The 22,646-nt window shown below is 49.4% G+C and overlaps 1 protein-coding gene across 1 annotated transcript; it reads left to right on the forward strand.

The window, feature by feature from the left end:
* Positions 1 to 187: 187 nt before the first annotated feature.
* PIGR (polymeric immunoglobulin receptor) lies at positions 188 to 18,218 on the forward strand. Its single transcript, XM_059413026.1, has 11 exons — positions 188 to 330; positions 7,395 to 7,490; positions 8,233 to 8,577; positions 9,981 to 10,631; positions 11,900 to 12,232; positions 12,792 to 13,115; positions 13,987 to 14,161; positions 14,541 to 14,662; positions 15,523 to 15,654; positions 15,778 to 15,851; positions 16,916 to 18,218. Exons 2-11 carry the CDS (start codon positions 7,448 to 7,450, stop codon positions 17,009 to 17,011), a joined length of 2,295 nt encoding a protein of 764 aa, XP_059269009.1. The 5' UTR covers positions 188 to 330; positions 7,395 to 7,447; the 3' UTR covers positions 17,012 to 18,218.
* Positions 18,219 to 22,646: the final 4,428 nt, after the last annotated feature.

Here is a 22,646-nt window from a genome sequence, read left to right on the forward strand (position 1 = left end):
TCTTCGTGCTTTACTCTCTCATCCTGCAGCTGAAATGATGGAGGGTCACAGTCTCCCCAAGGTCAAGGGGAGCAAATGGAACCAGTCAGAAAAACGGAAAGGAAAGGAAAGCAAGGGATCCGTGAGAGTCACGTGCCCCTGGCCGGCCGCCAGGCCTACGGGAGAGTGTCCCTTTAAGAGCCCAGGTGTGGGTCAAGCATTGCACAGTTTCAGTTTTGGCAGCAACATCCAGTGTCCTGCTGGCAACTTTTGGAAAACCCCAGGCTGTGGACCAGCCAGCAGGCTGTGCCCCCGAATCTGAGTTGCTGGGAGAGAAGAAAGTGGCTTAAAGTAAGTGTGGCTACTCTGGGATCTGCAACAGGATGCCGTCTGGGAAGGGCCTGGGATGGGGGCTCAGGCAACCTTCCACATTCACAGCTCGCAGCCTGCAGATGGCGGGCTGAGGAGGACAGGGGCCGCAGCGTGGGCAGCTGAGTATGTGGCCGGAGAGCAGATGTCCATGGCCCAGAGATGAGCAAGGGTGCATGTGGGTGGGGGACGCCTTGCCTCTTTTCTGAGAAATATCAGCTGGGGGGTGGGGAGGAGAAGGAATGTCTGCGGTCAGCATGTGCAGGTTTTCTCTAAGTTCATCCCATGAATTCCCAACTAAGGCCTCCATAGTTTAACTGCGTGACCTTAGGCAAGTCACCTCATGGCTCTCCAAGCCTCCATTTCTTAATCTGTAAAATGGAGATCCAAATCATGCCTATCGCTCAGGTATGTGGGGTTCCAATGGAAAAATATGTGTGAAGTTTCTTTGTAACCTTCAGAGCAAAATAGCAATGGTTTGGTGTTTTTCAAATGGGTTCAGTTACTCGAGGACTTAACTGAGCACCAGACTGACCTGGATAAGATCATGCATAGCAGTCCTCCAGTCTTGGAAGCTTTCCAGTTCCAGCTTGCTGGGGAGGGCACCTGCAGCCCCCTTTTCCGGGTCTTGGAGAGGCTCTGGGATCCTTTCCTGTTCGAACCTCGTTTTGATCCCGTTGATTCCTGCCGTACGGAGGCATGATCTATATGGTCATATCACCCTGCCCTTGCTACAGTGGGGAAAAGGACATCTTCCCCGAGTGAGTAAGGTGGGAAGAGCCCCCTCCCGGGCGTAGACAGCATTCCAAGTCCCGGTTCTCCCCCTGGCTCTGCAGCCAGGACTCCCCTTTCCCTCCGTGTTCTCGCCTTGCCCACCCTGACAGCACCCCCAGCCAGCCACGGGACCCTCGTCCATAAGCACAGTGGCTGCACTGGCTCCATTCCCAGGGTCCCCAGCGCCACTTGTGCAACTGTCCTCTGCCTAGGGCCAACCGAGCTGCTGGTGGTTTTGCACCAAAACCCGCACCATTACTACCCCCCTTCACTAGAGGAATTACAGGTTCTCAAACATCTGGAGTGGGGATGCGCCCGTTCATGGGTTATGGTGGAAGGCAGCAATATGCCCACCCAGAGCCAGCTCTGGAAGTATTCATCCATCCATCCTTCACCTCGGTCCTGGATGTGGGAATGTAGCCGAAAGAGCGATGAGCCAGGAGTCAGGAGAGCCACTAGCTCTGGAGTCGTTCCTGTCTCTCGGCGCCTCTAGACCTCGGCAGCTTTATTTTATCACTAGTGTGAAGACAGCAAAGTCCATGTCAAGAATTCACTTACCCCAGGCTTTCAGAGCATCATCTCACTCCCGCCAGAACTAAATCTAGCAGGCAGGCATGGTAGGTACAGAATCCTGCCTGTCGGTGAGGAAGCTAGTTCTCCACGAGTAACATAAAGTCACCCAGCAAGTATGGGCAAGGACGGTTTGGTACCAACATTTTGACAGGGTCATGGGGACCTTTTGACATCACCTATAAAACAAAATACCCAACTTTTTAAAAACTGAGATTATCCATGCAAAATTGAGATTATCCATATGTTGTTTTATTTAATCCTTAGAGTGATCTCTCTACTAAATGCTCGGCCGAGGCCCTCCTCAGCGACGTCTTGCCCTCACTCTGTGTGGGCCAGGGCTCGGATCCCAAAGTCCCTGGCACTGACCATGTGGAAAAAGGCTTTGGAGGCAATGTGTCCAGTTACAGGAAACAAACCTAACGTGCCTAACACGTGGTAGGGGCTACATCAATAGCAGCTATTATTATTTTTCAGGAAGAAATTTCTCTGCTGGCACCTACCTCTGGGTTCAGGCATCTCTTTACAGGAACTATCTTTCCTGTGAATAGTCAAGAGGAGAGAACTGGACTGACTTCTCTAAAAGTGGCTTTCCTGCTCCCTCCTCTCCTGACTGCTTCCTGTAAATTTCAAGACCCGCCTAGGACAGCTTAGCCTCTGTTCTTGGTCCAAAGCACCTGAACTTGAATCCCATGGCAGTCACTTACCAGCTTTGTAACCCCGGGCAGATTTCTTACTTCTCTGTACCTCGGTTTTCTCATCGGTGAAATGGGTTTGCCCATTTTATTCTCCCTCCTAGGGTTGCTGTGAAGATTAAGTGAGATAAACACATGGAAAGCCCTTGAGAAAAACTCCCTATGTGCTAGCTATAATTCTATGTCCCACTTCTAACCTACTCTCCTCCTTCAGACCATGCGGGTCCAATCTGAGTAGCTCACTCCTGGTCTCCAAGGGATGCCTAGTGAACAGACTTCTATTCTCCTCTCACTCTAGGACAGGAAAAAGAGAGGACTGCTGACTTGAGAGAGGAGATGGGAAAGGAACTAACACTTTTTAAGCTGACACCATACTAAGGACTTCACATATGTTGTTTTATTTAATCCTTAGAGCGATTCTCTCTACTACATGCAATTGTCTCTAGTTTATAAGTGAGGACTTGAGGCTCGAAGAGTTTAAATATCCTTCCCCCAAATTACACAGCCCCCAAGTGAGAGAGCTGAAAACCAAGCGGTGGAGCCCATACTCTGTGCCACTCTCCAAGTGCTCAGCAATCATGAAAGTCAAGTGTACAGACCCTCACTGCCTTGTGCTTGAGAGTGACTGTAAGCTCCTACTTTGGAAGGGCACTTTATACTGTTTAAAGGACTTCCATATGCATATCTCGTTATCCCCTCCCTATTCCCCCATCCCACAGAAGTGTGTCTCTCTAGAAGACTCAGGGACTATGATGCTCATTTTACAGGTGAAGGAGTTGGGCCAGCGTATTTTGCCCAAGTGCTAGAGCTCTTCCACTAGCCTGTGACACAGAAGGACTTGGGACCTCTGGGTTCTCTTCCATCCACTAGGCTCCTCTTCACGCAACTGTCCCTTGCGTGCCCCAAACTAAGAAGGCATTTGGCAAAATGTAAGAAATCAGCCCTGACTTGGCCCTTCCCATACAGAGGATAGATAGAGATGGAACCCTTTCCAATCCCATTCAACTTCGCTGAGCAGCTGGTCCTCCCCAGATGTTCTCACGCAAGCCGCTCTGGGTTGTAGAGACTGATCCCAGTTGGCCCCTGCCTTCCAGGAGCAAGCCATTTGGTTGAGTGGACGAGATAAGTATCTACACATTAAGGCAGAATGTGGTGGAATTAATAACAAGGTTCTAAGTTTTTACAGAAAGGTCTTCTAGACATCCACGAAGCTTATTCCCAGAGTTTCATGGAGCTGGTATTTCAAATGTTTAATTCTGCTTAAATTTTGCATTCATGCGGGCCACTTTTGACAGAGATGGGATTAGAAAGTCTTCAGTATTTCTAGGTCATACGTTCTTCAGATCCCTTTGTTCTCTCTCCATCTTCTTGTCCTCTAGAATTCTTATTCCCTTCCCCCAAATGTTGCCTTTACATGGAGACTGTCCCACACGCCAGGACTTATATAAACTATATAAACTCTCCTAAGCTCCTACTTGTCATTTCATGTCTGAGGCCCTTCCAAACCACACAGTGATCATGCAGTTTCCGGGATCACTCTAGTATGCGCTCTGCTCCTGCACCCAAGGGAGACAGAAGGGATAGCCCCACATGGACTCAGGCGGTGCCTCTTCTAGAAGTAGGGGAAAGAGCTGCTCAGGTCTGGCCAAGGAAAGCCCCGTCCCCAGCCAGGCCAGCTGCTCCAACCTTCTTGCTCCTCCAAGTTTACACTCACAGGAAGATGTCAGAAACTGCCAACTTGGCTTCGAGTCCCTGTCATGCACACTCTTCCTCCTCTCTGAAGCCCCTGGGGCTGAGAGCCCTGACTGGCCCTGAGCGATGTACCAAACAGAGGAAGAGCTCAGAGAGGCTGAAGGTCAAATGGTGCACCAGCAGCTGTGCTAGGACCTGGTCTGTCTGGGAGATCCCTCTCCCTCTGAATAAAAAAAAAAAAAAAGGAAACTATAGATTTGGTGGACAAAGGTTTGGATTCCAACCTAGAAGAGCTGAAGTTCAGTCACTCTAACCAAAGGGGAGCTGGGTAGGTTAATTTTACAAGTTAATAAACTTTATTCTCCAGCACAGCCGACAACCCTGCCCCAATCCACAATGTGTAGACATGTTATAAATGTGTCAGGGGTAGTAATTTGGTAACACGAGAGTGATTGAGAATACCCCAACCTAGCTGGGGAAAAGAACAAGTCCTGTTCTAAGGACAAGAAAAAGTGCCTTCATGCCGGGTATCCCAGCCTATGTAGATTCCAAAAGGACAGGTCCCTCTGCTCATGTAAGGAATGATAATCCGGTAGTGATCTAATTCTGCTGTGGGTCTTGGAGCCAAGAATCTTGCTAACCTTTTGCTCTCTCATCCACAACATGAAGGTAATTTTATCTGTCTCTTGGGTTCCGGTGATGATGGAAGGGTTCACGTAAGGAAAGCAAAGCATCTGCTGCCCTAGTAAGTGCCCAGTAAATACTATGCTCTTTCCTTAAGCAAATTGTTGAAGCCAGTTCTAACCACCATGGCCTGGGGCCTCCCAGACACCTGAATTTCCCAGGTTTGGGAAAAAAGTCTGGTTTGGAGAAGAAGGGATCTCTAACGATTGTCAAAGCCCAGGGTCACGTCAGCAGCTAGCAGAGAAACGGTGCTTCAAGTTTATCTTTGGACAAAGATTTCCTGCCTCCGAGAGTGGGGGTGCCTTTGCCCTCGCGTCATCTCCCCTGTGGTTCTCACCAAGGTCACTCTCTGCCAAGTTTGCCCTTCCAGCTGTGCACACCTGATGCTCTCATCCCTGCCCCAAGGCTGTGCAAAGGCTGGTGGGTCCATGTGCATGTCGTCTCCCCAGGTGGAGAGTCACAGCGACGTAAGCATGTCACAAACGAGAGGAAGCCTGAGCCCCAAATTGGGACTTCCACTTGGGAAGAGCAGGCACCTGCCTCTCTGTAACCCAGAGCAAGTCCCTTTTAGCCGTCCAGGGAGGTACCCATTCCTGGCATACAGAAATGTTAGAGAGCTTGCTTGTCTGAAGGTGAGCGTAGGAACCAGCACCTAGGGAAGCACGGCTGGTTTGGTGCTTCAAAGCACACGCGGCATTTTGTCACTGCACCCAAGGCCCGATTTACCCAAGGTCATTTCCCTGGGGCTCTGCACCCAGTCCATGCTAAGTCTTCCAGAAGAGAGAGACTTGCCAGTCTTCTGAGGCCTGGTCCCCCCTGGAAGTCTGTCTTATGGTGACCTGTAGTGCCCACTCAGACAGTTCCTCAAGCCAGCATCCCCCAAATGCATCCAGTTTGGGGCTGACCCTGGCATTCGGCTGAGAACCCACCCCAGGAGTTAATCATTGGCCTGGCGTGAAAAGTCTGGGGCAATTATCTGGCATCAAGAGAACCTCAAGCTGCCACCTGGCATCATATCTGTCCCCTCCTTCCCGAACCCACTCCCCTGACTCTCCCAAAGAACTGGAGAAACAGAATACCTTTATCTGCACAAGGAAATAAAAAGGTTCCTTGCTGGGGAATTCCCCCCCTCCCCGCCCCCGGAAAAGAAATAACCAAGACAAACAGCTCTATTGCCTTTGGCTCAAGCTAATGAAGGGAGTCTCTGAGGGCAAGACCAGGGACCGGAGTGGTAAGGGGAGCCTGGGACTTCACTCTCTGGGCTCCCGAGTGCTTAGGGCTTCCTAATCTTTATAGGTGCTCATTATTGCACCGGGCTTCTTGACAAGGTTTTCTCCCTTAAAGCTCTCATCCATCGTCAAATCCACTCCAAAGGCTAAAGCCTGCCGAAGTTCATGGGAAAGTGGGGCTCCTCTGTCCACCTCTCTCCTCCTCTGGGCTCGGTTTGGGATCCTAAGGATAGCGGTGGTAAGGCTGAGCCCTGGGAGCCTCAAGCTGCACCCACCCCACCCCAGCCCAAAACTACATCCACAGACATGGCAAGATTTACCCACACCAGACCCCTCCAAGGGGCCTTATTTTGGATTCTCCAGCTTCCTCTGCCCTGAATGACGAGGCAAGGTAATAAGCCACAATACCTACGCTTGAAACTCTGACCCCATAACCGAATCTCTGGGAAATCTTGGGCCTATCCCTCAGCATCTCAAGATCTTGATTTTCTTATCCATAAAACAGTTGTAATTATATCCATTCTGTCTTAGCTAAAAGGAAGTGATGAAGCTCCAGGAAGGCATGAATGACAATACTTTGATAAGCAACTGGGGCTCTACAACGGACAAGGATGAGCACAGGGCTAAGCCTCCTCCTGTGTTTGAGGTGTGACCCAGTGCATCGGGAGAAGGCAAAGAGCTTGGACTGTGGAGTCAGACAAGTTTGGGTTCAAATCTTGCCCATCTCCCCCTCTCCCAGCCTGCCCACCCATACACTTAAGTCTTATACAACCTTGAGGGAAGCACTTAGTTTTAAGCTTCCGTTTCTTCCTATGTAAAATGTGGGGAAGAACAACCACTTCTGAGGGTGATATTAAGTTTAAATGAGATAATACATGTACATTATTTAACACAGTGCCTGGAAGGAGCTAATCTAAGAGACCATCATTGTGACATTTAAACTTTAATCCCTATCTGGCCTTCTCGAGGGGTCCCAGTTTGCTCATATGAACACACCATAAAGTATTCCAGGGCTGTACGGAGGGCAGCCGAAACAGAGAGACAGGACCACTGGTCAGTATAACCCACGATCCAGTGAGCTGTTCTGAGACCTTACAGAGCTAACCCTAGGACCATGCCACCCAGACAGGGACACAGGAAAAAATGGCACCTGTGTCCCTACTCCGAAGGAACATGCAGTTTAGTTGAGAAGACAAGTAGCTACTTAGAACTATTAAGGAACAAAAAGCTCTGTGGAATAATGGGACTTTGAAATATAATGGGAAAGGCGGAGCCATTCATCCTTTCAACAGGCTTTCTGTCTGTTACTGAACTACAAAACCAAATAGGTGTTACAGGAACTGTAAAGCCAACTGGCCTTGGAAAACACAAGAGCTTCATTTTTTCTGCTACTCTCTTTCAGCTTCCCACAAAGAAGTCGGCCTGGGTGGCACAGCCCCTTGAGAACCACAAGCCATGGGGCTCCTCTTCCTCGCCTGCCTGCTGGCTGTCTTCCCAGGTGTGTCTGTCAGACCCCAGTCCATCCCTCCAGGACCCAGGGTGCTGGGAACACGGAAACCTGGCCTGTCCCCAGGGATGCCACTCTCAAAACTTGTACTGACTCAAGGAGGAGTCACACAGACGGTGCTGAAAGGTCACGTCTGAAAAAAAGATATGGTGACCAGTGTAGGGGATCCGGAACAGGAGTGGCAATTACTTGTTTCAAGGCCAGGAGTCTGGTTAAGATTCTTTACCAGGAAAAAAAAAAAAAAAAAAAAAAAGACCTAGACCTCAAATCAGACCTCTCAGGAGTTGCTATGGGATTTGGAGAAAATGACTTTTCCTTCTTGGCTCCCAATATTTTTATCTGGAAAAAAAAAAAAGAAAAGAATCCACCAAGTGTTTCTAGAAATATAAGAAAGTAATAGATAACAAATGCAATGGTGTTGCACCCCACAAAGTGGCTTTTTATTAATGGAAAGGGATATGAAGTAAGTTTGCTGTTCCATTGTCCTTAAAATGGCAATCCTTAGTGAGATACAGTTAGAATGTAATAATGATTAATCAATCATTTTACCCAATCACAGCAAGTCATGCAGAATTGTCCAGCAGCAGTTGTCCTGCTGTCATGCATAGCAAATAATCTACAGGAGGCACATGTGTCGGGGGATAATTCCATCTCCTCAGGGAGGCTGTTGGGATCATTTGAGCAGGCTTTACCTGCCAGGACCTCGGAAAACCTCTGCCTTTTGTCCCCACAGTGATCTCCATGAAGAGTCCCATATTCGGTCCCCAGGAAGTGAGCAGTGTGGAAGGGCGCTCAGTATCTATCACGTGCTACTACCCAGACTCCTCCGTCAACCGGCATACCCGGAAGTACTGGTGCCGACAGGGGGCCCAGGGCCGCTGCATAACACTCCTCTCTTCAGAAGGCTACATCTCCAGGGACTATGAGGGCAGAGCCAACCTTATCAACTTCCCAGAGAACAACACATTTGTGGTGAACATTGACCATCTCACTCCGGGCGACTCTGGGCGCTACAAGTGTGGTCTGGGCATTAGCAGCCGAGGCCTGTCCTTTGATGTGAACCTGGAGGTCCTCCGGGGTAAGAACCCAGGCTCCTTGGGTTGTGAGAGTGGACAAGTGAGAGGGACTCATCTCAGTTGCTGTGGGAGGGCTGGAGGAAGCATTTCCTGAGACAAAAGAGGTACAGCATGGGGCGGGGAAGACTGTGAGTTCTCTTTCCAGAGGCAAGGACTTTTCATAATAGAATATGGAAATGAGACAGATGGCACACCCTTGGGGATGGTGAGTACAACTATCTAGGTCTTCAGGGCCTATGACATTTGAGGGTTTTACTAAAGTGGTAGCTTAGAAGAGCATCAGGAGGACAAGTTCTCTTACTGTGTTTGTTCCAGGGCGGGGCAAGAAGTCTTTGAACTGAGGGAGACAGAAAAAGCAGGGAGAGGTTTCTAGGGATCCTTAAACTCCTGCCATTAGTGCACTCTACAGATCAGGACCTTAAGGTCACCAGAAGGCTTCTTTCAAAATGCATTTTTGATCTGGGATCCGTTAGTCCATCAACAACCTTAGCATAAATGAAATGATCAGTCGTTGCCCAAAGACCAGGGCCCTGCAAGAGTGGGCCACTGAATAAGGCTGTTCTAGTTAAGAGAAGAGAAAAATAGGAAAGATCTTTCTGACAACGGTTCAACAACAAAGGGCATTTCAGATAATCAAGGGAAATTAAGAGAGAAAGAAGTCTTAGGGGTGAAAAATTGGAGGGGTTCTCAAAGATAGGTCTCAAAGATATTCCCCTGGGATGTGCCTGGGGGTTATCTGTGAACTGAATAAAGAGTTCATTCAGGTGGTCATGGAGAGTCATAAAATGGAAGAATTTTAAGAGCTGAGGAGAACTTGGAGTTGACAGGTTTCAGGATGTCTGAAAGAATCCTGGAGACAATGGGTATACAGCCTCTGATTAAACACTTGAAATGGCAGGCATTCACTACTTTACAAAGCAGATCCTTCCATATTTGGACTGCTGTAAGTTTTAGAAACTTCCATCACATGCACTGAAATCCATCACCCTATCCTTACATTCATTCTGTTTATTTCGACACACGTTACTTTGGGTTCCTACCACGTATAGTCATCGTGGTGGGCACGGCGGGGGGCAGTCACACATGGGTAAAGTATGTCTTTGCTCTCAAGGGACTTCCGGGCTATGGAGAACATAATTAGCTCTAGGCAAGATCAGATGTAATAAGAGATAACAGATGTAAGTGTCAAGAGCACGGAGGAGGAAAAGATTAGCGCCAGTTTGGGGAGGGCTTCATGGAGGAGACAGCAGTAAGGCTGGTCCTTGGAAGACATTCTGGTAGAGTCCTCCTTGGAAGGAAGGCAGTGAAGGTGATAGGTATACCCAGACCCTCACTGGGAATACTAAACAGCCCTCAATTGCAAGAAAGTGAAATCACAACTGGCCACCTTCCCGTTATCCTGCAGGTCCTGGGTTTCAAAATGACGTTGAGGTCTATGTTGCTGACTTGCATGGAACAGTGACCATCAATTGCTCTTTCAAGCGTGTGAATTCTGAGAGGAAGTCTGTGTGCAAGATGAGAGGCCAGGCCTGTCTTACAGTCATTGACTCCAATGGCTATGTGAGCTCTAACTATGCAGACAGAGCAGAGATCAAGATTGCGGGTACCAGCCAATTAATGTTCAGTTTCATTATCAAGCAAGTCCAGCTCGATGATGCTGGGACATATGTCTGCCAGGTTGGGAATGGCCCCAGTGCTGAGAAGAGTAAGGCTGACCTCCAGGTGCTGAAGCCTAAGACTGAACTGCTTTATGGAGATCTGAGAGGCTCTGTGACCTTTGACTGTGCCCTGGGCTCCAAGGTGAAAGATACAGCCAGATTTCTGTGCCGAAAACGCAACGGGAAAGACTGCGACGTGGTCATCAACACCCTGGGGCAGAAGGCTCAGGCTTTTGAGGGCAGGACCCTGCTTATTCCCAAGGAGAAGGGCTCTTTCAGTGTGCATATCACCAACCTAAAGAAAGAAGATGCCGGAAACTACCTGTGTGGAACCCACTCTGATGGTCAGCTTCACGAAGGCTACCCCACCCAGCCCTGGCAACTCTTTGTCAATGAAGGTGAGACCTGAGATGGGGAAGGGAAGAAGAGTGTCAGCGCAGCAGGTGGGCACCTGTCTCGTGCCCTGGGAGTCTATCTATTATCCATCAGTCAGTCAATGTCGTCCTCTCCCCATCTAGCCCTGAACTATGTGCTATGTAGGCAGCTGGACAGGAGTGTTAGAAAACACAGCCTCAGCCTTGCATTATCTACCAATTTTTCTCTGTCAAAGGCCTTCTGATGGCTGTCCCTGATTAACAAGGAGAGCGAAGCTCCTCATTGAGTCAAGACCCTCCGAATGTCTGGGTCTCAGAGAGCCATGGTGAGGACCTAGCATGGAACCCCAGTGCCATGGCAAGGCTTACAAGGTCCACCTGCCCCTTCTCCCTAGTCTTTCAAGCAGGATAGCATCTCATCCCTTAATCTGTAATGGGAGGTTTATCTTGGTCTTTTCTTGGTCTTATCTCAGCCTCAGTGCTGTGCCAGGAAAACAATACCCCAGCCTCTGAGTTTCCCCCTCAACATCTCATAAGGGTATTTGTGATTCTACCACCTGGCCTGCAATAGCTCTAGTTTGGCAGGCCAGCAAGGTGGTGAAATCATTAAATTCCTGCTCCCCCTCACCCAGGAGCACTGCAGAGAGTTACCCTCATGAGAAACAGCAAACCAGTACTTGCAGTTCAATGTCACCTGTGGCTTTTCCTTAAGGGGCTCACATTCCCTGGGTAGTACTTTTATATCCAGCTTGGCCCTCACTACATTCCTCAGCATCTTCATATGATGTCCATCTTCGCACTGGACATCAGCTTTAGTTTTTGGAGAATGGCCATCTTTTTTTTTCCTGAGATGGCCCTCAGAGTCATCAACTAGTAAACCTTCTGTGCTACGTAGCTTATATTTTAAAGCATACCATCCTAAATATATTTTCTTAATTTGGAGAAAAACCATCTGGCCATTTGAAAGGGATGAGTTAATAAACAGACAAAAACTTGTATATAGCGAGATTTTATAAGAAGCCCAAGGAGAACTGAGAGTCGTTCCTTAAACTCCTTCCATTCTCTGCCAAGAATAAAGTGGGGAAAGGAAACAAAATGCCCAGACTAGTGGTGAAGGTCACTGGAGTCTGGCTGGACGTCTTCAGCTACAGGCTCTGTATATTAGGAAAGTCTCATTTTCTGAGGAGAGTGAGGTAAATGATCTAAACATCACTCTCTGCCCTAGCAGAGACCGTGGGGAAGATCTACCCAGACCGTGTTGCTGATGTTCTGTTCCATTTCTGTACTTCCAGAGACCGTAATGCCCCAGATTCCCTCTGTGGTGAAAGGTGTGGTTGGTGGCTCTGTGGCAGTGCTCTGCCCCTACAACCCCAAGGAAGCAGACAGACTGAAGTATTGGTGTCGCTGGGAAGACACTCAAAATGGCCGCTGTCAGCCGCTGGTGGAGAGTGCGGGGCTGGTTGAGGAGCAGTACAATGGCAGGCTCACACTGCACAGAGAGCCAGGCAATGGCACCTACACGGTTATACTCAACCAGCTCACGCCCGAGGATGCTGGCTTCTACTGGTGTTTGACCAATGGCGATAATCGCTGGATGTACACGGTGGAGCTCAAGATTGTCGAAGGTAAGAGCTGAACGGGGACAAGAGGGAGAGGAGGCAGCCCCAGGACCCTTCAGTCACTTCCCCTCAACCACTCTTCCTCTTATCTCATCCCGTGCTGATGGGACAAACCTCAGGAGAGAGCCCAAGGATCGAGACATCATGTTTTCATAACTCTAACAAGCACCCTTTCCTGAACATACTCCACACTCTCCAAACCACCACGTGTAGCCCCTTTTAGTATCAAAAGCAGTGGCCTCTTTTACAGTATATATGCCAACAGCTGAAGTAGAGTGCAGCTCTTTGTATTTAGTCTAGAAGAGAAGATCAAGGAAAGCAAACTGAGGCCAATGGGTAAGACCCTGTGTTTAATGATAGACTAGATTAATGCATGAGGGTCATCAATAGTAATTCTTACATAGGCACATAATCACATTCCTTATGTGCTCAGTATAATGTATTTATTTATAATGCTCTCCAGAGAGGAAATGGGCCATGGACAAAGGTCCGCACCACAGTTACTTCCCTGCAGTCTCACCAATGCCAACCTGCATGCCTATCTCTCCTTCCTGCCCTGCTCCAGGAGAACCAGGCCTCAAGGCACCCAAGAATGCCGTTGCTCAGGTGGGGGAGACCTTCAAGCTCTCCTGTCACTTCCCATGCAAATACTACTCCTTCCAGAAATACTGGTGCAAGTGGAGTAAGAAAGGCTGCAAAACTCTGCCCAGCCAAGATGAAGGGCCCAGCCAGGCCTTCGTGAACTGTGACCAGAAGAGCCAGATCATTTCCATGACCCTGAACCCACTCTCCGAGGCAGATGAAGGCTGGTACTGGTGCGGGGTGAAGGATGGGCCCCGATACGGAGAGACTGTGGCTGTCTATTTGTCAGTCGAGGAGAGGGTAAAGGGTAAGTCTCTGAGGTCAAGGTCTATGTCCCCGGGGGTTACCAGAGAAGGTTCCTGCCTACCAGCTCGTCCATCAGAGGTGGCCCCCAGTCTGGCTATAAGCAACTAGAGGCAGGGGGAGAGTAAGCCTCTGTTGAGTCTCATTTAGCCCTCTACAAGGAGCATCTGAAAAAAGCATACAAACCGGAAAAAAAAAAGTAGGTTTGCCATATAACCACAGGTTCAAGACAAGCCCTATAGTTGCCTCTTCAGGGTATTTTGAAGCCCTTTCTATAAGAGAGATCGTCCACAGCATGAAATTTCAAAGTCTCTATCACATGTGATACATTCTGCCAAAGCCTGCTCTCGAAAGAGGCCAGATATCTTCATGTGTAAGATATAACAAAGAAAATTAAGGCAAATTATTTGAGCATGTTTGCATTTTAAGGCTCTTTTTTAAAATGTCACATGAAGTGTTTTGTCCCTAGTGAGGGTATTATAAGAATCTCTAGAAATCCTACTATACCTGGGTCCCACTGGTCTCGTTCACTAAGGGAACCATTGCCAAGCTACCACCAGGGGGCAGCACAACCGAACCCAGCAGACCTGGGGCAGTGTTTCAAAAAGCTGAGAAAAATGTTAGTCTCCAAATGATCCGCCAGCCCCTATGCAGAGCTGGAGTTATGCCATGGAGCCTTGGAGATGGAAATGAGTTTGGTATAATGGGACAGAGATCATCTATTTCTAGTGTTATTCTGGACTCGACTCTAATAGCCTTGAGATCTCACCCTGACCCCGTGATTGCTACTGAAGTCCCACTCCTTGCATTCCCTGATATGAAGGAGGGAAAATAGAGAAAGAACAAATAATCCAGCCATACCTGTCTTTCTCCAGAGTCCCAAGACATCAGCCAAGTGGATTCAGCTCCCGGTGAAGAAGTGGTAGAGTCGAGCGTCAGGGAGGTTGAGAGCAAAGTCATTCAGAATCCCAGGCTTTTTGTGGATGACAAAACAGTGAAGGACGTCGGAGACCCTGCAGATGGGAGCAGAGGGTCCGCAGATGCCAGCAGGTGAGGGAGAATATCCCAGAGGATGAGGACCTGATCTTGGGCTGTGGGGAGCATAGAGGAGGGCATGTCCTCCTCTCGCTGGTGGGGCAGCCCTCTCTGCCTTGGTTTGTGCTCAGGAGGGGCCCGTGGTTCTCTTTGCCTTTCTCCTGAGGCCCGGGGTGTGTGTGGGGGGGGCGTGTCCACCATTCAGTTCAATTTCCTAGACCTGGGATGCAGAGAAGGTTCTGTCCTTGACTTTGTCATGTCTGGGGAGTCTCCCTAGGAGAGCTAAGGGGCTGTACCAAGAGGAGGAAAAGAAACAGCTGGGGGGACCCAAACTGCTGGGATGTCCTGGAACCCCAGGCTTCCCTTCCGGCGACTAACTCAGCCCTTCTTCCAGCTCTGCAGGACAAAGCGGGAGCTCCACAGTGCTTGTCTCCACCCTGGTGCCCCTGGGCCTGGTGCTGGCAGCGGGGGCTGTCGCCGTGGCAGTGCTCAGGGCACGGCATAGGAAGAACGTTGGTGAGTGCCCGGGAGACCCCTGCCCCGCATCTCCAGTCCTGAGCCCTTGGACCTTAGTCGGGGGGCTTAGCTGCCCTTAGTATGGGGCTGCCACGGTCTCTTCTCTTTCATAGGCTCTGAGAAAGGGTTCTGGGAAAGCAGGGTGGGGAAAGATAAACTCATACCCAAAACTCACATTGAGTGCTGCTGTCCCAGGAAGGTCACCTGTAATGGCTCTGGGTCCAAGTTCACAGGCAGGACCTGCAGGATGAGGAGCTCAGGAGGCAAGAGGAGCTACACTTCCGGCCTACTTTGAGAACTGGCTGGCTGTGTGACTTTGGGTGTCCCCATTTCATACCTCCATTTCCTCAGGGTTCGAGGTGGGGATAATAATAAATGCCTCACAGGGCTGATGTAAGGACAGAACGAGGCACTGTGCCTTGAAAGGTCAGGGGTTCTTGGAGTGCCTGGGAGGCTCAGTCGGTTGAGCCTCTGACTCTTGGTTTTGGCTCAGGTCATGATCTCAGGGTAGTGAGATCGAGCCCCACATCAGACTCTGCGCTCAGTAGGGAATCTGCTTCTTTCCCATTCTCTCCCTCACCCTGTGCCCCTTCCCCTGCTCCCTCTCTCTCTCACACACACAAATAAATAATCTTTAAAAAAAAAAGGTGGGGGGTCAGGGGTTATTGGGTCTTGATTCTCCTTGAGAAGGGACGGGGAAGGAGCCTCTGACCATCTCCATTCTGCTCCGGGTCAGAGTAAGAGATAAGCAACGTGCCACACTGTCCTCTCCAGCTATCCTGTGGGGCTCCCTCAGAGGCAGCATGTCCTGCTCACACATGTCCTCTGTCCCTACACCAACTCCTCTTTCTCCTGGACAGACCGGGTTTCAATTAGAAGCTATAGGACAGACATCAGCATGTCGGACTTTGAGAACTCCAAGGATTTTGGTGCCAATGACAACATGGGAGCCTCGCCAGTCACTCAGGAGACAGCGCTCGGAGGAAAAGATGGTACGCCCCTCACTTAAAGGGAATGCCCAGCCCCCTGGGGGAGCGAGAATGAGACCTGACCCTGCCTCTGGGGTGGTGATATAAGGCCAGTGAAGGCTAAGACCCCCCTCGCTCCTCACACAGAGTGCGGCACCGCCACCGAGGGCACCGCCACCGAGAACATCGCAGAGACCGAAGAACCCAAGAAGGCAAAACGGGTGAGAATGAGGAGGGAGAGGGAGGCCTCACTTTTGTGACAAGGAAAGGCAGCATGGGGGGGGGAGGGACAGCAGTTAGACCTCAGGAGAAGCTACCTCAGTGTTGGGGCTGATGTCAGAAGAGGGAAGGCAATGAAAATAGTTTTCAGGAGAACTTTCTGAAGGCAAGGTCTGCTTTCCTGGCTGTGCTGTTGATGTGACTGAGGCAGAGGCAGGAGGTCAGCGGACGGGCTGTGAACATGTCAGAGGCAGGGAGAGCGAGGGATGAGAAGGAAGGACAACGAAACTGCAGACACAGGGTAGGGAAGGTCAAATGTCAAATGCCGGTGATTAGGTGGATCCCCTTCGTGGGCTGTGGAACCTGTAGGCTTCAGGCCACCCAGCCTCCCTTGAGAGTTTGCTCAGGACCAGCCTTCCAGTTGGGTCTGAAAGACATCTGCTGGCCACGGGCACTTTGGTAGTCACCAGAAGCCCTTCCCCACCCCAGTCAGGTGCCATGTTGCTTACAACCCTACCAGAGGTGATTCCTGGCTTTGAGTCACGTATTACCCTCCTCCCATCCCCTGGGCCTCCTAGTCCAGGGTTTTAATGCTTGCTTTCATATCTACTCTCCCTGGAAGCAGCAGAGACCCCGAATCTGGAACAAGTAGGGGAGGAAGCTCGTCTGGAGACAGCCTTCCCCTCTAGCCCTGTGTTGTTGCTGAGCTCCATCTCTGAGCAGGTAGTGAAAGAAAAACGTGAAGCACTGTGGCTGACATCAGTCTAGACCACCTTGCCCATGGACTGTGTGGGCAGAGCTTCCTGGGACAGGCCCAAGCAACAGAGGTGGTTCCACTCCACGTGTTGGAAGGAGGTAGTGAGATAGAGGGAGGCATTTTTAGAAACTGCAACTTTCCGTTTCTCAAAATTAGTCCTTGGCGAGCCTGAGGAGCTAGAATAAGAGCAGCAGGTCAACACAGGCTTGGGTTGCTTAGGCCAAGATTATGAAGTGCCGACACTCCCTCTGATCCCCACCTGCTGAGCCAGTGCCCCAAACACTGACTCCTGTCCTCTTGCTCCCTTAGTCCTCCAAGGAGGAAGCTGACATGGCCTACACCGCCTTCTTGCTCCAGACCAACAACATGGCTGCCAAAGTCCAGGAGGACCCTGAGAAAGTCTAGGCACCAGTGGCTCTCTCCGCTCCCACCACTCATGACAATCGCCTTCAAAATCATGTTGATCCTCAGGGGACCTCGGCTCCAGGGGGCTTCGATGCGTGCACTCACATCCCACTTTCCCTTCCTCAGAGGGTTTGCTGGTCCCTCCTCAGTGGTATCCCAGCCTGGCCTAACTATTGGGGTGGAGGGACCAAGAGGGGTCCCCTCTACAGCTTATTTTAATGAAGGAACCCAAGACGGTGAAGGAGAATTAAGATCTCAGAGGCATCTGTCAGAAAGAAGAGAGATCCCGTGGGTGGGAAGATCGTTTCAAAATGGCAGCTTTTCCGCATCCTTCTCATGGTATCCTCCATGGAATTCTCCTCTCCCCTTAACCCTTCCTTCTCTTCATCTCCCCTCCCTTCCATCTTCTCTTCTTTCCTTCATTGAAAATACATATTTGGATACTCACTAGAATCCAGGCTCTTCTAGACGCTGGGACAGAGAGGCCACAGACCTAGCCAATAGCCTTTTTGTAAACCTCCCTAAATTCTTGGAACCTGCAGCTCCTCTCAGTGCAGTGACCCTCACCGAGACCTGAAATCCTCACCAGGAACACTCATCTCCACCCACAGTAGGACAAATCATAACCTGCCCGGAGTCCTGGGCCTGAACGATCAGGTTGCATGGGCATACATACAAGGAATCGTAAACACACATGCTAACCATTTCACAGGAGAGAAAACTGAGATCCCGAGAGGTGACGAGGTTTGCTCAAGGGGACCACGTAGCATAAACTAGTATCAAAACCAGAGGATGCATCTCCTGTCCTCCTGACTAGGTGTCTCTCTATAAGAGCCCCTGCACTCCTGATGGAGGCAGACTTCTAGAATAAAGAGGAGGTAAAGGAGGAGAAAAACGTAATGGAGACTGATCTTCCATAAACCCCACCTCAGGGAAGAGGACTCTTTCCCTTTCTGCCACTCAGATGGACCCAAGAGGATAAACGCGTGGCCAAACCCTCATACACCACTTATGTGAAGAGTTCCCAACCAAAGGAAAGTTAAGAAGGTGTCTGATGATGCCAGAGAGGGGCTGATCTTCCAAGAGCTAAGGTTTAAGGTCTTTTTCCCTCTGAGCTCTGTACTTCAACCAGCACCTACCAGCTGACACTCGCTTACAAATCAAAAATGCGACTTCATTAATAATTAAAGACCATGATTGCCACCAAGGAGGCTCAGGCTGCATTTGTCCCCATACCTTCTATTTCCCAGACAGCCCTTTTTGCTTTGGTCCCACTCTTAGGCACTCCAGCCTCTGGGCCCAAGCCAAAGTTCCCTCTCCCTCCAAGACTGGGCTGGGAGTGGGGGTGGAATACTGCCTACGAGTGGGACCAAGATGATCTGCAGAAGAAGAATAGTTTGGGGTCTACACCAATGGTCAAGATCTCAAAGCTCTGTGTTATAGAATGTGATTAGGACATTTGTAATGGAACAAACTGAAAGCAAGTATAACCACACTTCTCTTTGGCATTGAAAAAATATCTTGGGTAGGCATCCATGGAACACTTGAACTTGAATCTCATACCTTTCTGGGATATCGTCCCAGATGGAGAGGCTATTAATAAAAAATCAAATAACCAAATGAGTAAACTCCCTCCACAGAAATATCAACCAGAATCCAGGTAATTGATAACTTAGCTTGGGGTACAGCAATTAGATAAAGGACCCCTTTGTCTGCCAAGGCCATTCCTAGGTTCTGGCACTAAACCTTGTCATGTCCTATCAGCCCCCAGTACATGCTGGACTCATCCCCAGGGCCTCTGTGTATGAGAGTTCTCTCTAGGAGAAAGTTCTTTCCAGGCTTCCATCCTGCCTGATGTGGGGCAGAACCTTTGCTTCCACATCGACCTTGAACATACTGTTTCTGATACTTCACGCTTCGAAGCCTGCCCTTGACAAGACTCAGACTTCAGTCCTCCTTGGTCTCCTCTCCTGCTTTACCAGCTGCAGTGCCCAAGCTTGATTGCCAGGCCATGACCTAGGTCAGAGCCTGGGGCTCCACCCTGGCCTGGAGAGGTGGTCATCAGGAATGTTTATTTCTCTGTTCTCTATAATGGAGTGGTATATCTAGCTTCTTCTGGCATGATGGCCCATCTTGCCAGAAGAACCAAAACTACAAAGTCCATCAGAACCTATCAATCTTTTCCCCCTGGAAGGGGCTCCCTGACCTCCAGAGCATCATCCTAGGGCAGAAGGACTAAGACACAGCTTCCATATTAATACCAATAACCCACAAGCCAATCCTGACCTCAGATAGCCTATCCTGGTCCTTAGAATCAAAGGCCAAGAAATGCCACTAAAGCCACAGACAACCTTACATTATTTTTAACTGATAGTATAAATAGGTGATAGCCGATATAAAAATGAACTCCCCAAAGTCCACTTTAAATCTTTCCATGAATAAGGAAGTTGGTCTGTAGCCGAAATGGGATATCTAATTAAGTTAAAAATTCACCAGTTTGGTGGAGTATGTTAATTTCCCAGGGCCACTGTAACAAAGTACCATAAACTGGGTGGCTTAAAATAACAATAATTTAATCTCTCACCATTCTAGAGGTTTGAAGTCTGAAATCAAGGTGTCCACAGGGTTGGTTCCTTCAGGACGCTGTGAGGGGAGATCCGTGAAGGGGGTTGTGCCTTTCTCCTTGCTGCCAGGGGCTGCCAGGCACCTCCAGCAATGCTCAGGGATCCTCGGCCCACAGCTGCATGGCTCCGACCTCTGCCCATCCTCCCCTGACCTTCTCCCACTGTGTCTCTCTGTGTCTTCACAGGGCCTTCCTACAAGGACACTTGTCATTGGGTTTAGGGCCTACATTGATCCAGTGTGGCCTCACATTAATGAATTGCATCAGCAAAGTGCCCATTTCTAAGTAAGGTCATACTCCGAGGTTCCAGGTGGACATAAATTTTGGAAGGACATTATTCAGCCCAGGACTAGGGAGTAACAATCAACTGTGGGGTTAATGATAAACCAAATGCAACGATAAGTGTCCAGCGATCACTCAAAGAACTATTTAAATATTTCTAATGACAAAAGAATCTTCCTCAAGTCCTTGAATTACCTTGATTTTATTTCTTTTAAAAAAATCTATTACATAATAGTGATTACATATTACTGAGGTCCAATAGTGCCTGTGAATCTGCTTATAGCAGTTGATTTTAATGTGTGAAGATATATTTATATATCTCGTTTGTCCAAGACTTTCCCAAGAGTCAGGACAGAACATGTCTCCCAAGAACAGTAGACAGCAGAGAGAAGCTGACTGGCATAAGGTCTTGAAACTGGTCCCCAAGGCAGGGAAACAAGGACTGTCCCTTGACCCCACAAGCTTCTTTGAAATGATGAACTCTACCAAGGAGTCTATACGATAAAAATAATAAGAGATCACCTCAGAAAGACCACATATCTAAGTAGACAGGGGACACACCATGAGAGGAGATGGTGAGACCATTGGCCCCCAGCTGGCTAGGGAGCTGAAAGGGGGAAGGAAGAGGGAGGGGAAGGAAAATGGCCCTGTAAGGCTCCAGGAATTTCTCGGGCTTGGTAAGCCCCTCCTAAGGCTGACAAGGAAATGGGCAGCCAATCTGCGCTCACTAGAGTCAACGTCTTTGACTAAATGTGTGGAGGTGATTACTCTAAATTTCAGATTTTTGCTCTTAAGTCACATTAAAATTCATGCAAAATTCTACGTATACAGGTTCTAACCTTAGAGTACTACCTGAAGTATAGCCATATTCAGCTAAGAAGTCTTAACCATTTCTTGTAGCAGGAAGCCATGAGTAGGCTTAGAGTAAAGGTTAACCCTCCCAAAGCCCCGTTCCTGTGGACTGGCTCACTCTGGTCTAGGTTGTTAGAAGGTGGAAACTACAGGATGCCTGAGGCAGGTACCTCTACCTGAGTGGGACCCCCACTGAATCCAGCAGGTGGGGGGATTCTCAGGGTCTGTCTTTGGGGAGAACAGTGCTGGGTCATGGCAAGGACCACCTAGGATCTCAGCTCTTGGTCTGGAAAGGCCCAGGAGATGGCTCTTCGGAGACTGGCGACATGGGAGGTCAAAGTGGGATGATGCTATGACAAAGCCGAACCCATAAGGACAACTTCCACCTCAGTGACAAGGGCTGACCGCCATGGCACTTACACTGTACTTCAGGCATCGTGCTAAACCCTCTGTAATGCTCTCCTCAGGCAATCCTCACAGCAACCTGATGAGAATTATCTTTCTTACCCCATCTATAACATTGGTTCCTCAGACTCCCAGCATTCCCTTCCTGCCTGTCGTGGCAGTCCCATTCCTTCCTGGCAATCGTGAGACCCCTAATTCTTGCTCTTAACCCCAGTGTGGTATCTCTAAGGGTTTTATCTGGGCCACACATCTCCAGGCACTGCCTAGCAGGAGGCCACCATAGTGCATCCAACCTGCATCTTCATACACACACATGTTCACACACGTAACCTGTTCACACACACACCCCATACATTCTGCACGCATTTGCACATTCACAGACGTATGCCACATGTTCACATATCACATCACACATGTTCACACATGCAACCTGTTAACACCCACCTTCCACACACCCACACTTCCTGCACACATTCACACACTCACAACCACACATTCACACATCATACATGTTCACACACACGTGTTCACACCCACACATCACACTCAGACACCCCACACATATTTGCATACTCACAACCACACATCACTTATGCCACACACACAACACATACATTCACATACTCACAACCATATGCTACACATTCATACATCACATCACACACATTTACACACTCAGTCATGCATCTCATAATCACACCTCACATGCCACACACACATTTTACGCCACACATCATATACTCACACACTAACCTGTCACACATGACACGTTCCCATGCCATTCCTCCCACTGTCCCACATGGTGTGTATGTCACACACAGTCACACATCAGTCATAGAGCACTCATTGCTCACATACCACACACCCACATCTACACACAATCACACAGCACACAAACACTACACATTCACACACACACACACAAACACACACACAAACCCTGTTAGGCCCACTGACATACACATGTCACATTCTTTCTCTCCAAGGCAGTCCCAGGCCTTGAGCCCAGTGAATGGCAGAGCCCAGGAGTGGGACAGCTGTGGGAAACTGGGAAGAGTCCTCTGAGTAGGCTAGGGTGGAGGCCAACCCAAACCAAGACCTCTGGTGGTCACTCACTGACTAGAGTCCTTAGGCCTGCCCTCTGCCACCTTGGCCCAGTTCGTGGTTGGAGGAAATCAGAACCACAGTAGCTCTGTGCTGGTGGAAATCCACGTAGGGGCGGAGAGGGCAGGCTGCCCGCCCACACACCCATTTCCTCTGCACCTGCTCTGGGCCTCCCATGCAAATTCTACCGAGGATGTTTTCTTTTTGTGTTTTGGAGAGCATGTGACAAATAGGGGGTGTGGGTCCAGGGAAGAGCAGTGTGCACAGGACCACTGAGAAGCCTTTCCAGAAAAGAGGTGGGAAGCCTCAGTCCTCCATGGGCTCTAGAAGCTGTAGCACCTGGAAGTGGGAATGTTGGGAAGCCACCTA

The sequence above is a fragment of the Mustela nigripes genome, chromosome 10 (assembly GCF_022355385.1).
Source record: "Mustela nigripes isolate SB6536 chromosome 10, MUSNIG.SB6536, whole genome shotgun sequence".
In the NCBI taxonomy this organism is placed as follows: domain Eukaryota; kingdom Metazoa; phylum Chordata; class Mammalia; order Carnivora; family Mustelidae; genus Mustela; species Mustela nigripes.

What these genes read in the sequence shown, in the direction of transcription:
- PIGR (XM_059413026.1), top strand. Translation starts at nt 7,448, where the DNA reads ATGGGGCTCCTCTTCCTCGCCTGCCTGCTGGCTGTCTTCCCAG. An exon ending in AGCGCTCGGAGGAAAAGATG is followed by an intron (nt 15,655 to 15,777) that starts GTACGCCCCTCA and finishes CTCCTCACACAG; the next exon opens with AGTGCGGCACCGCCACCGAG. An exon ending in AACCCAAGAAGGCAAAACGG is followed by an intron (nt 15,852 to 16,915) that starts GTGAGAATGAGG and finishes TTGCTCCCTTAG; the next exon opens with TCCTCCAAGGAGGAAGCTGA.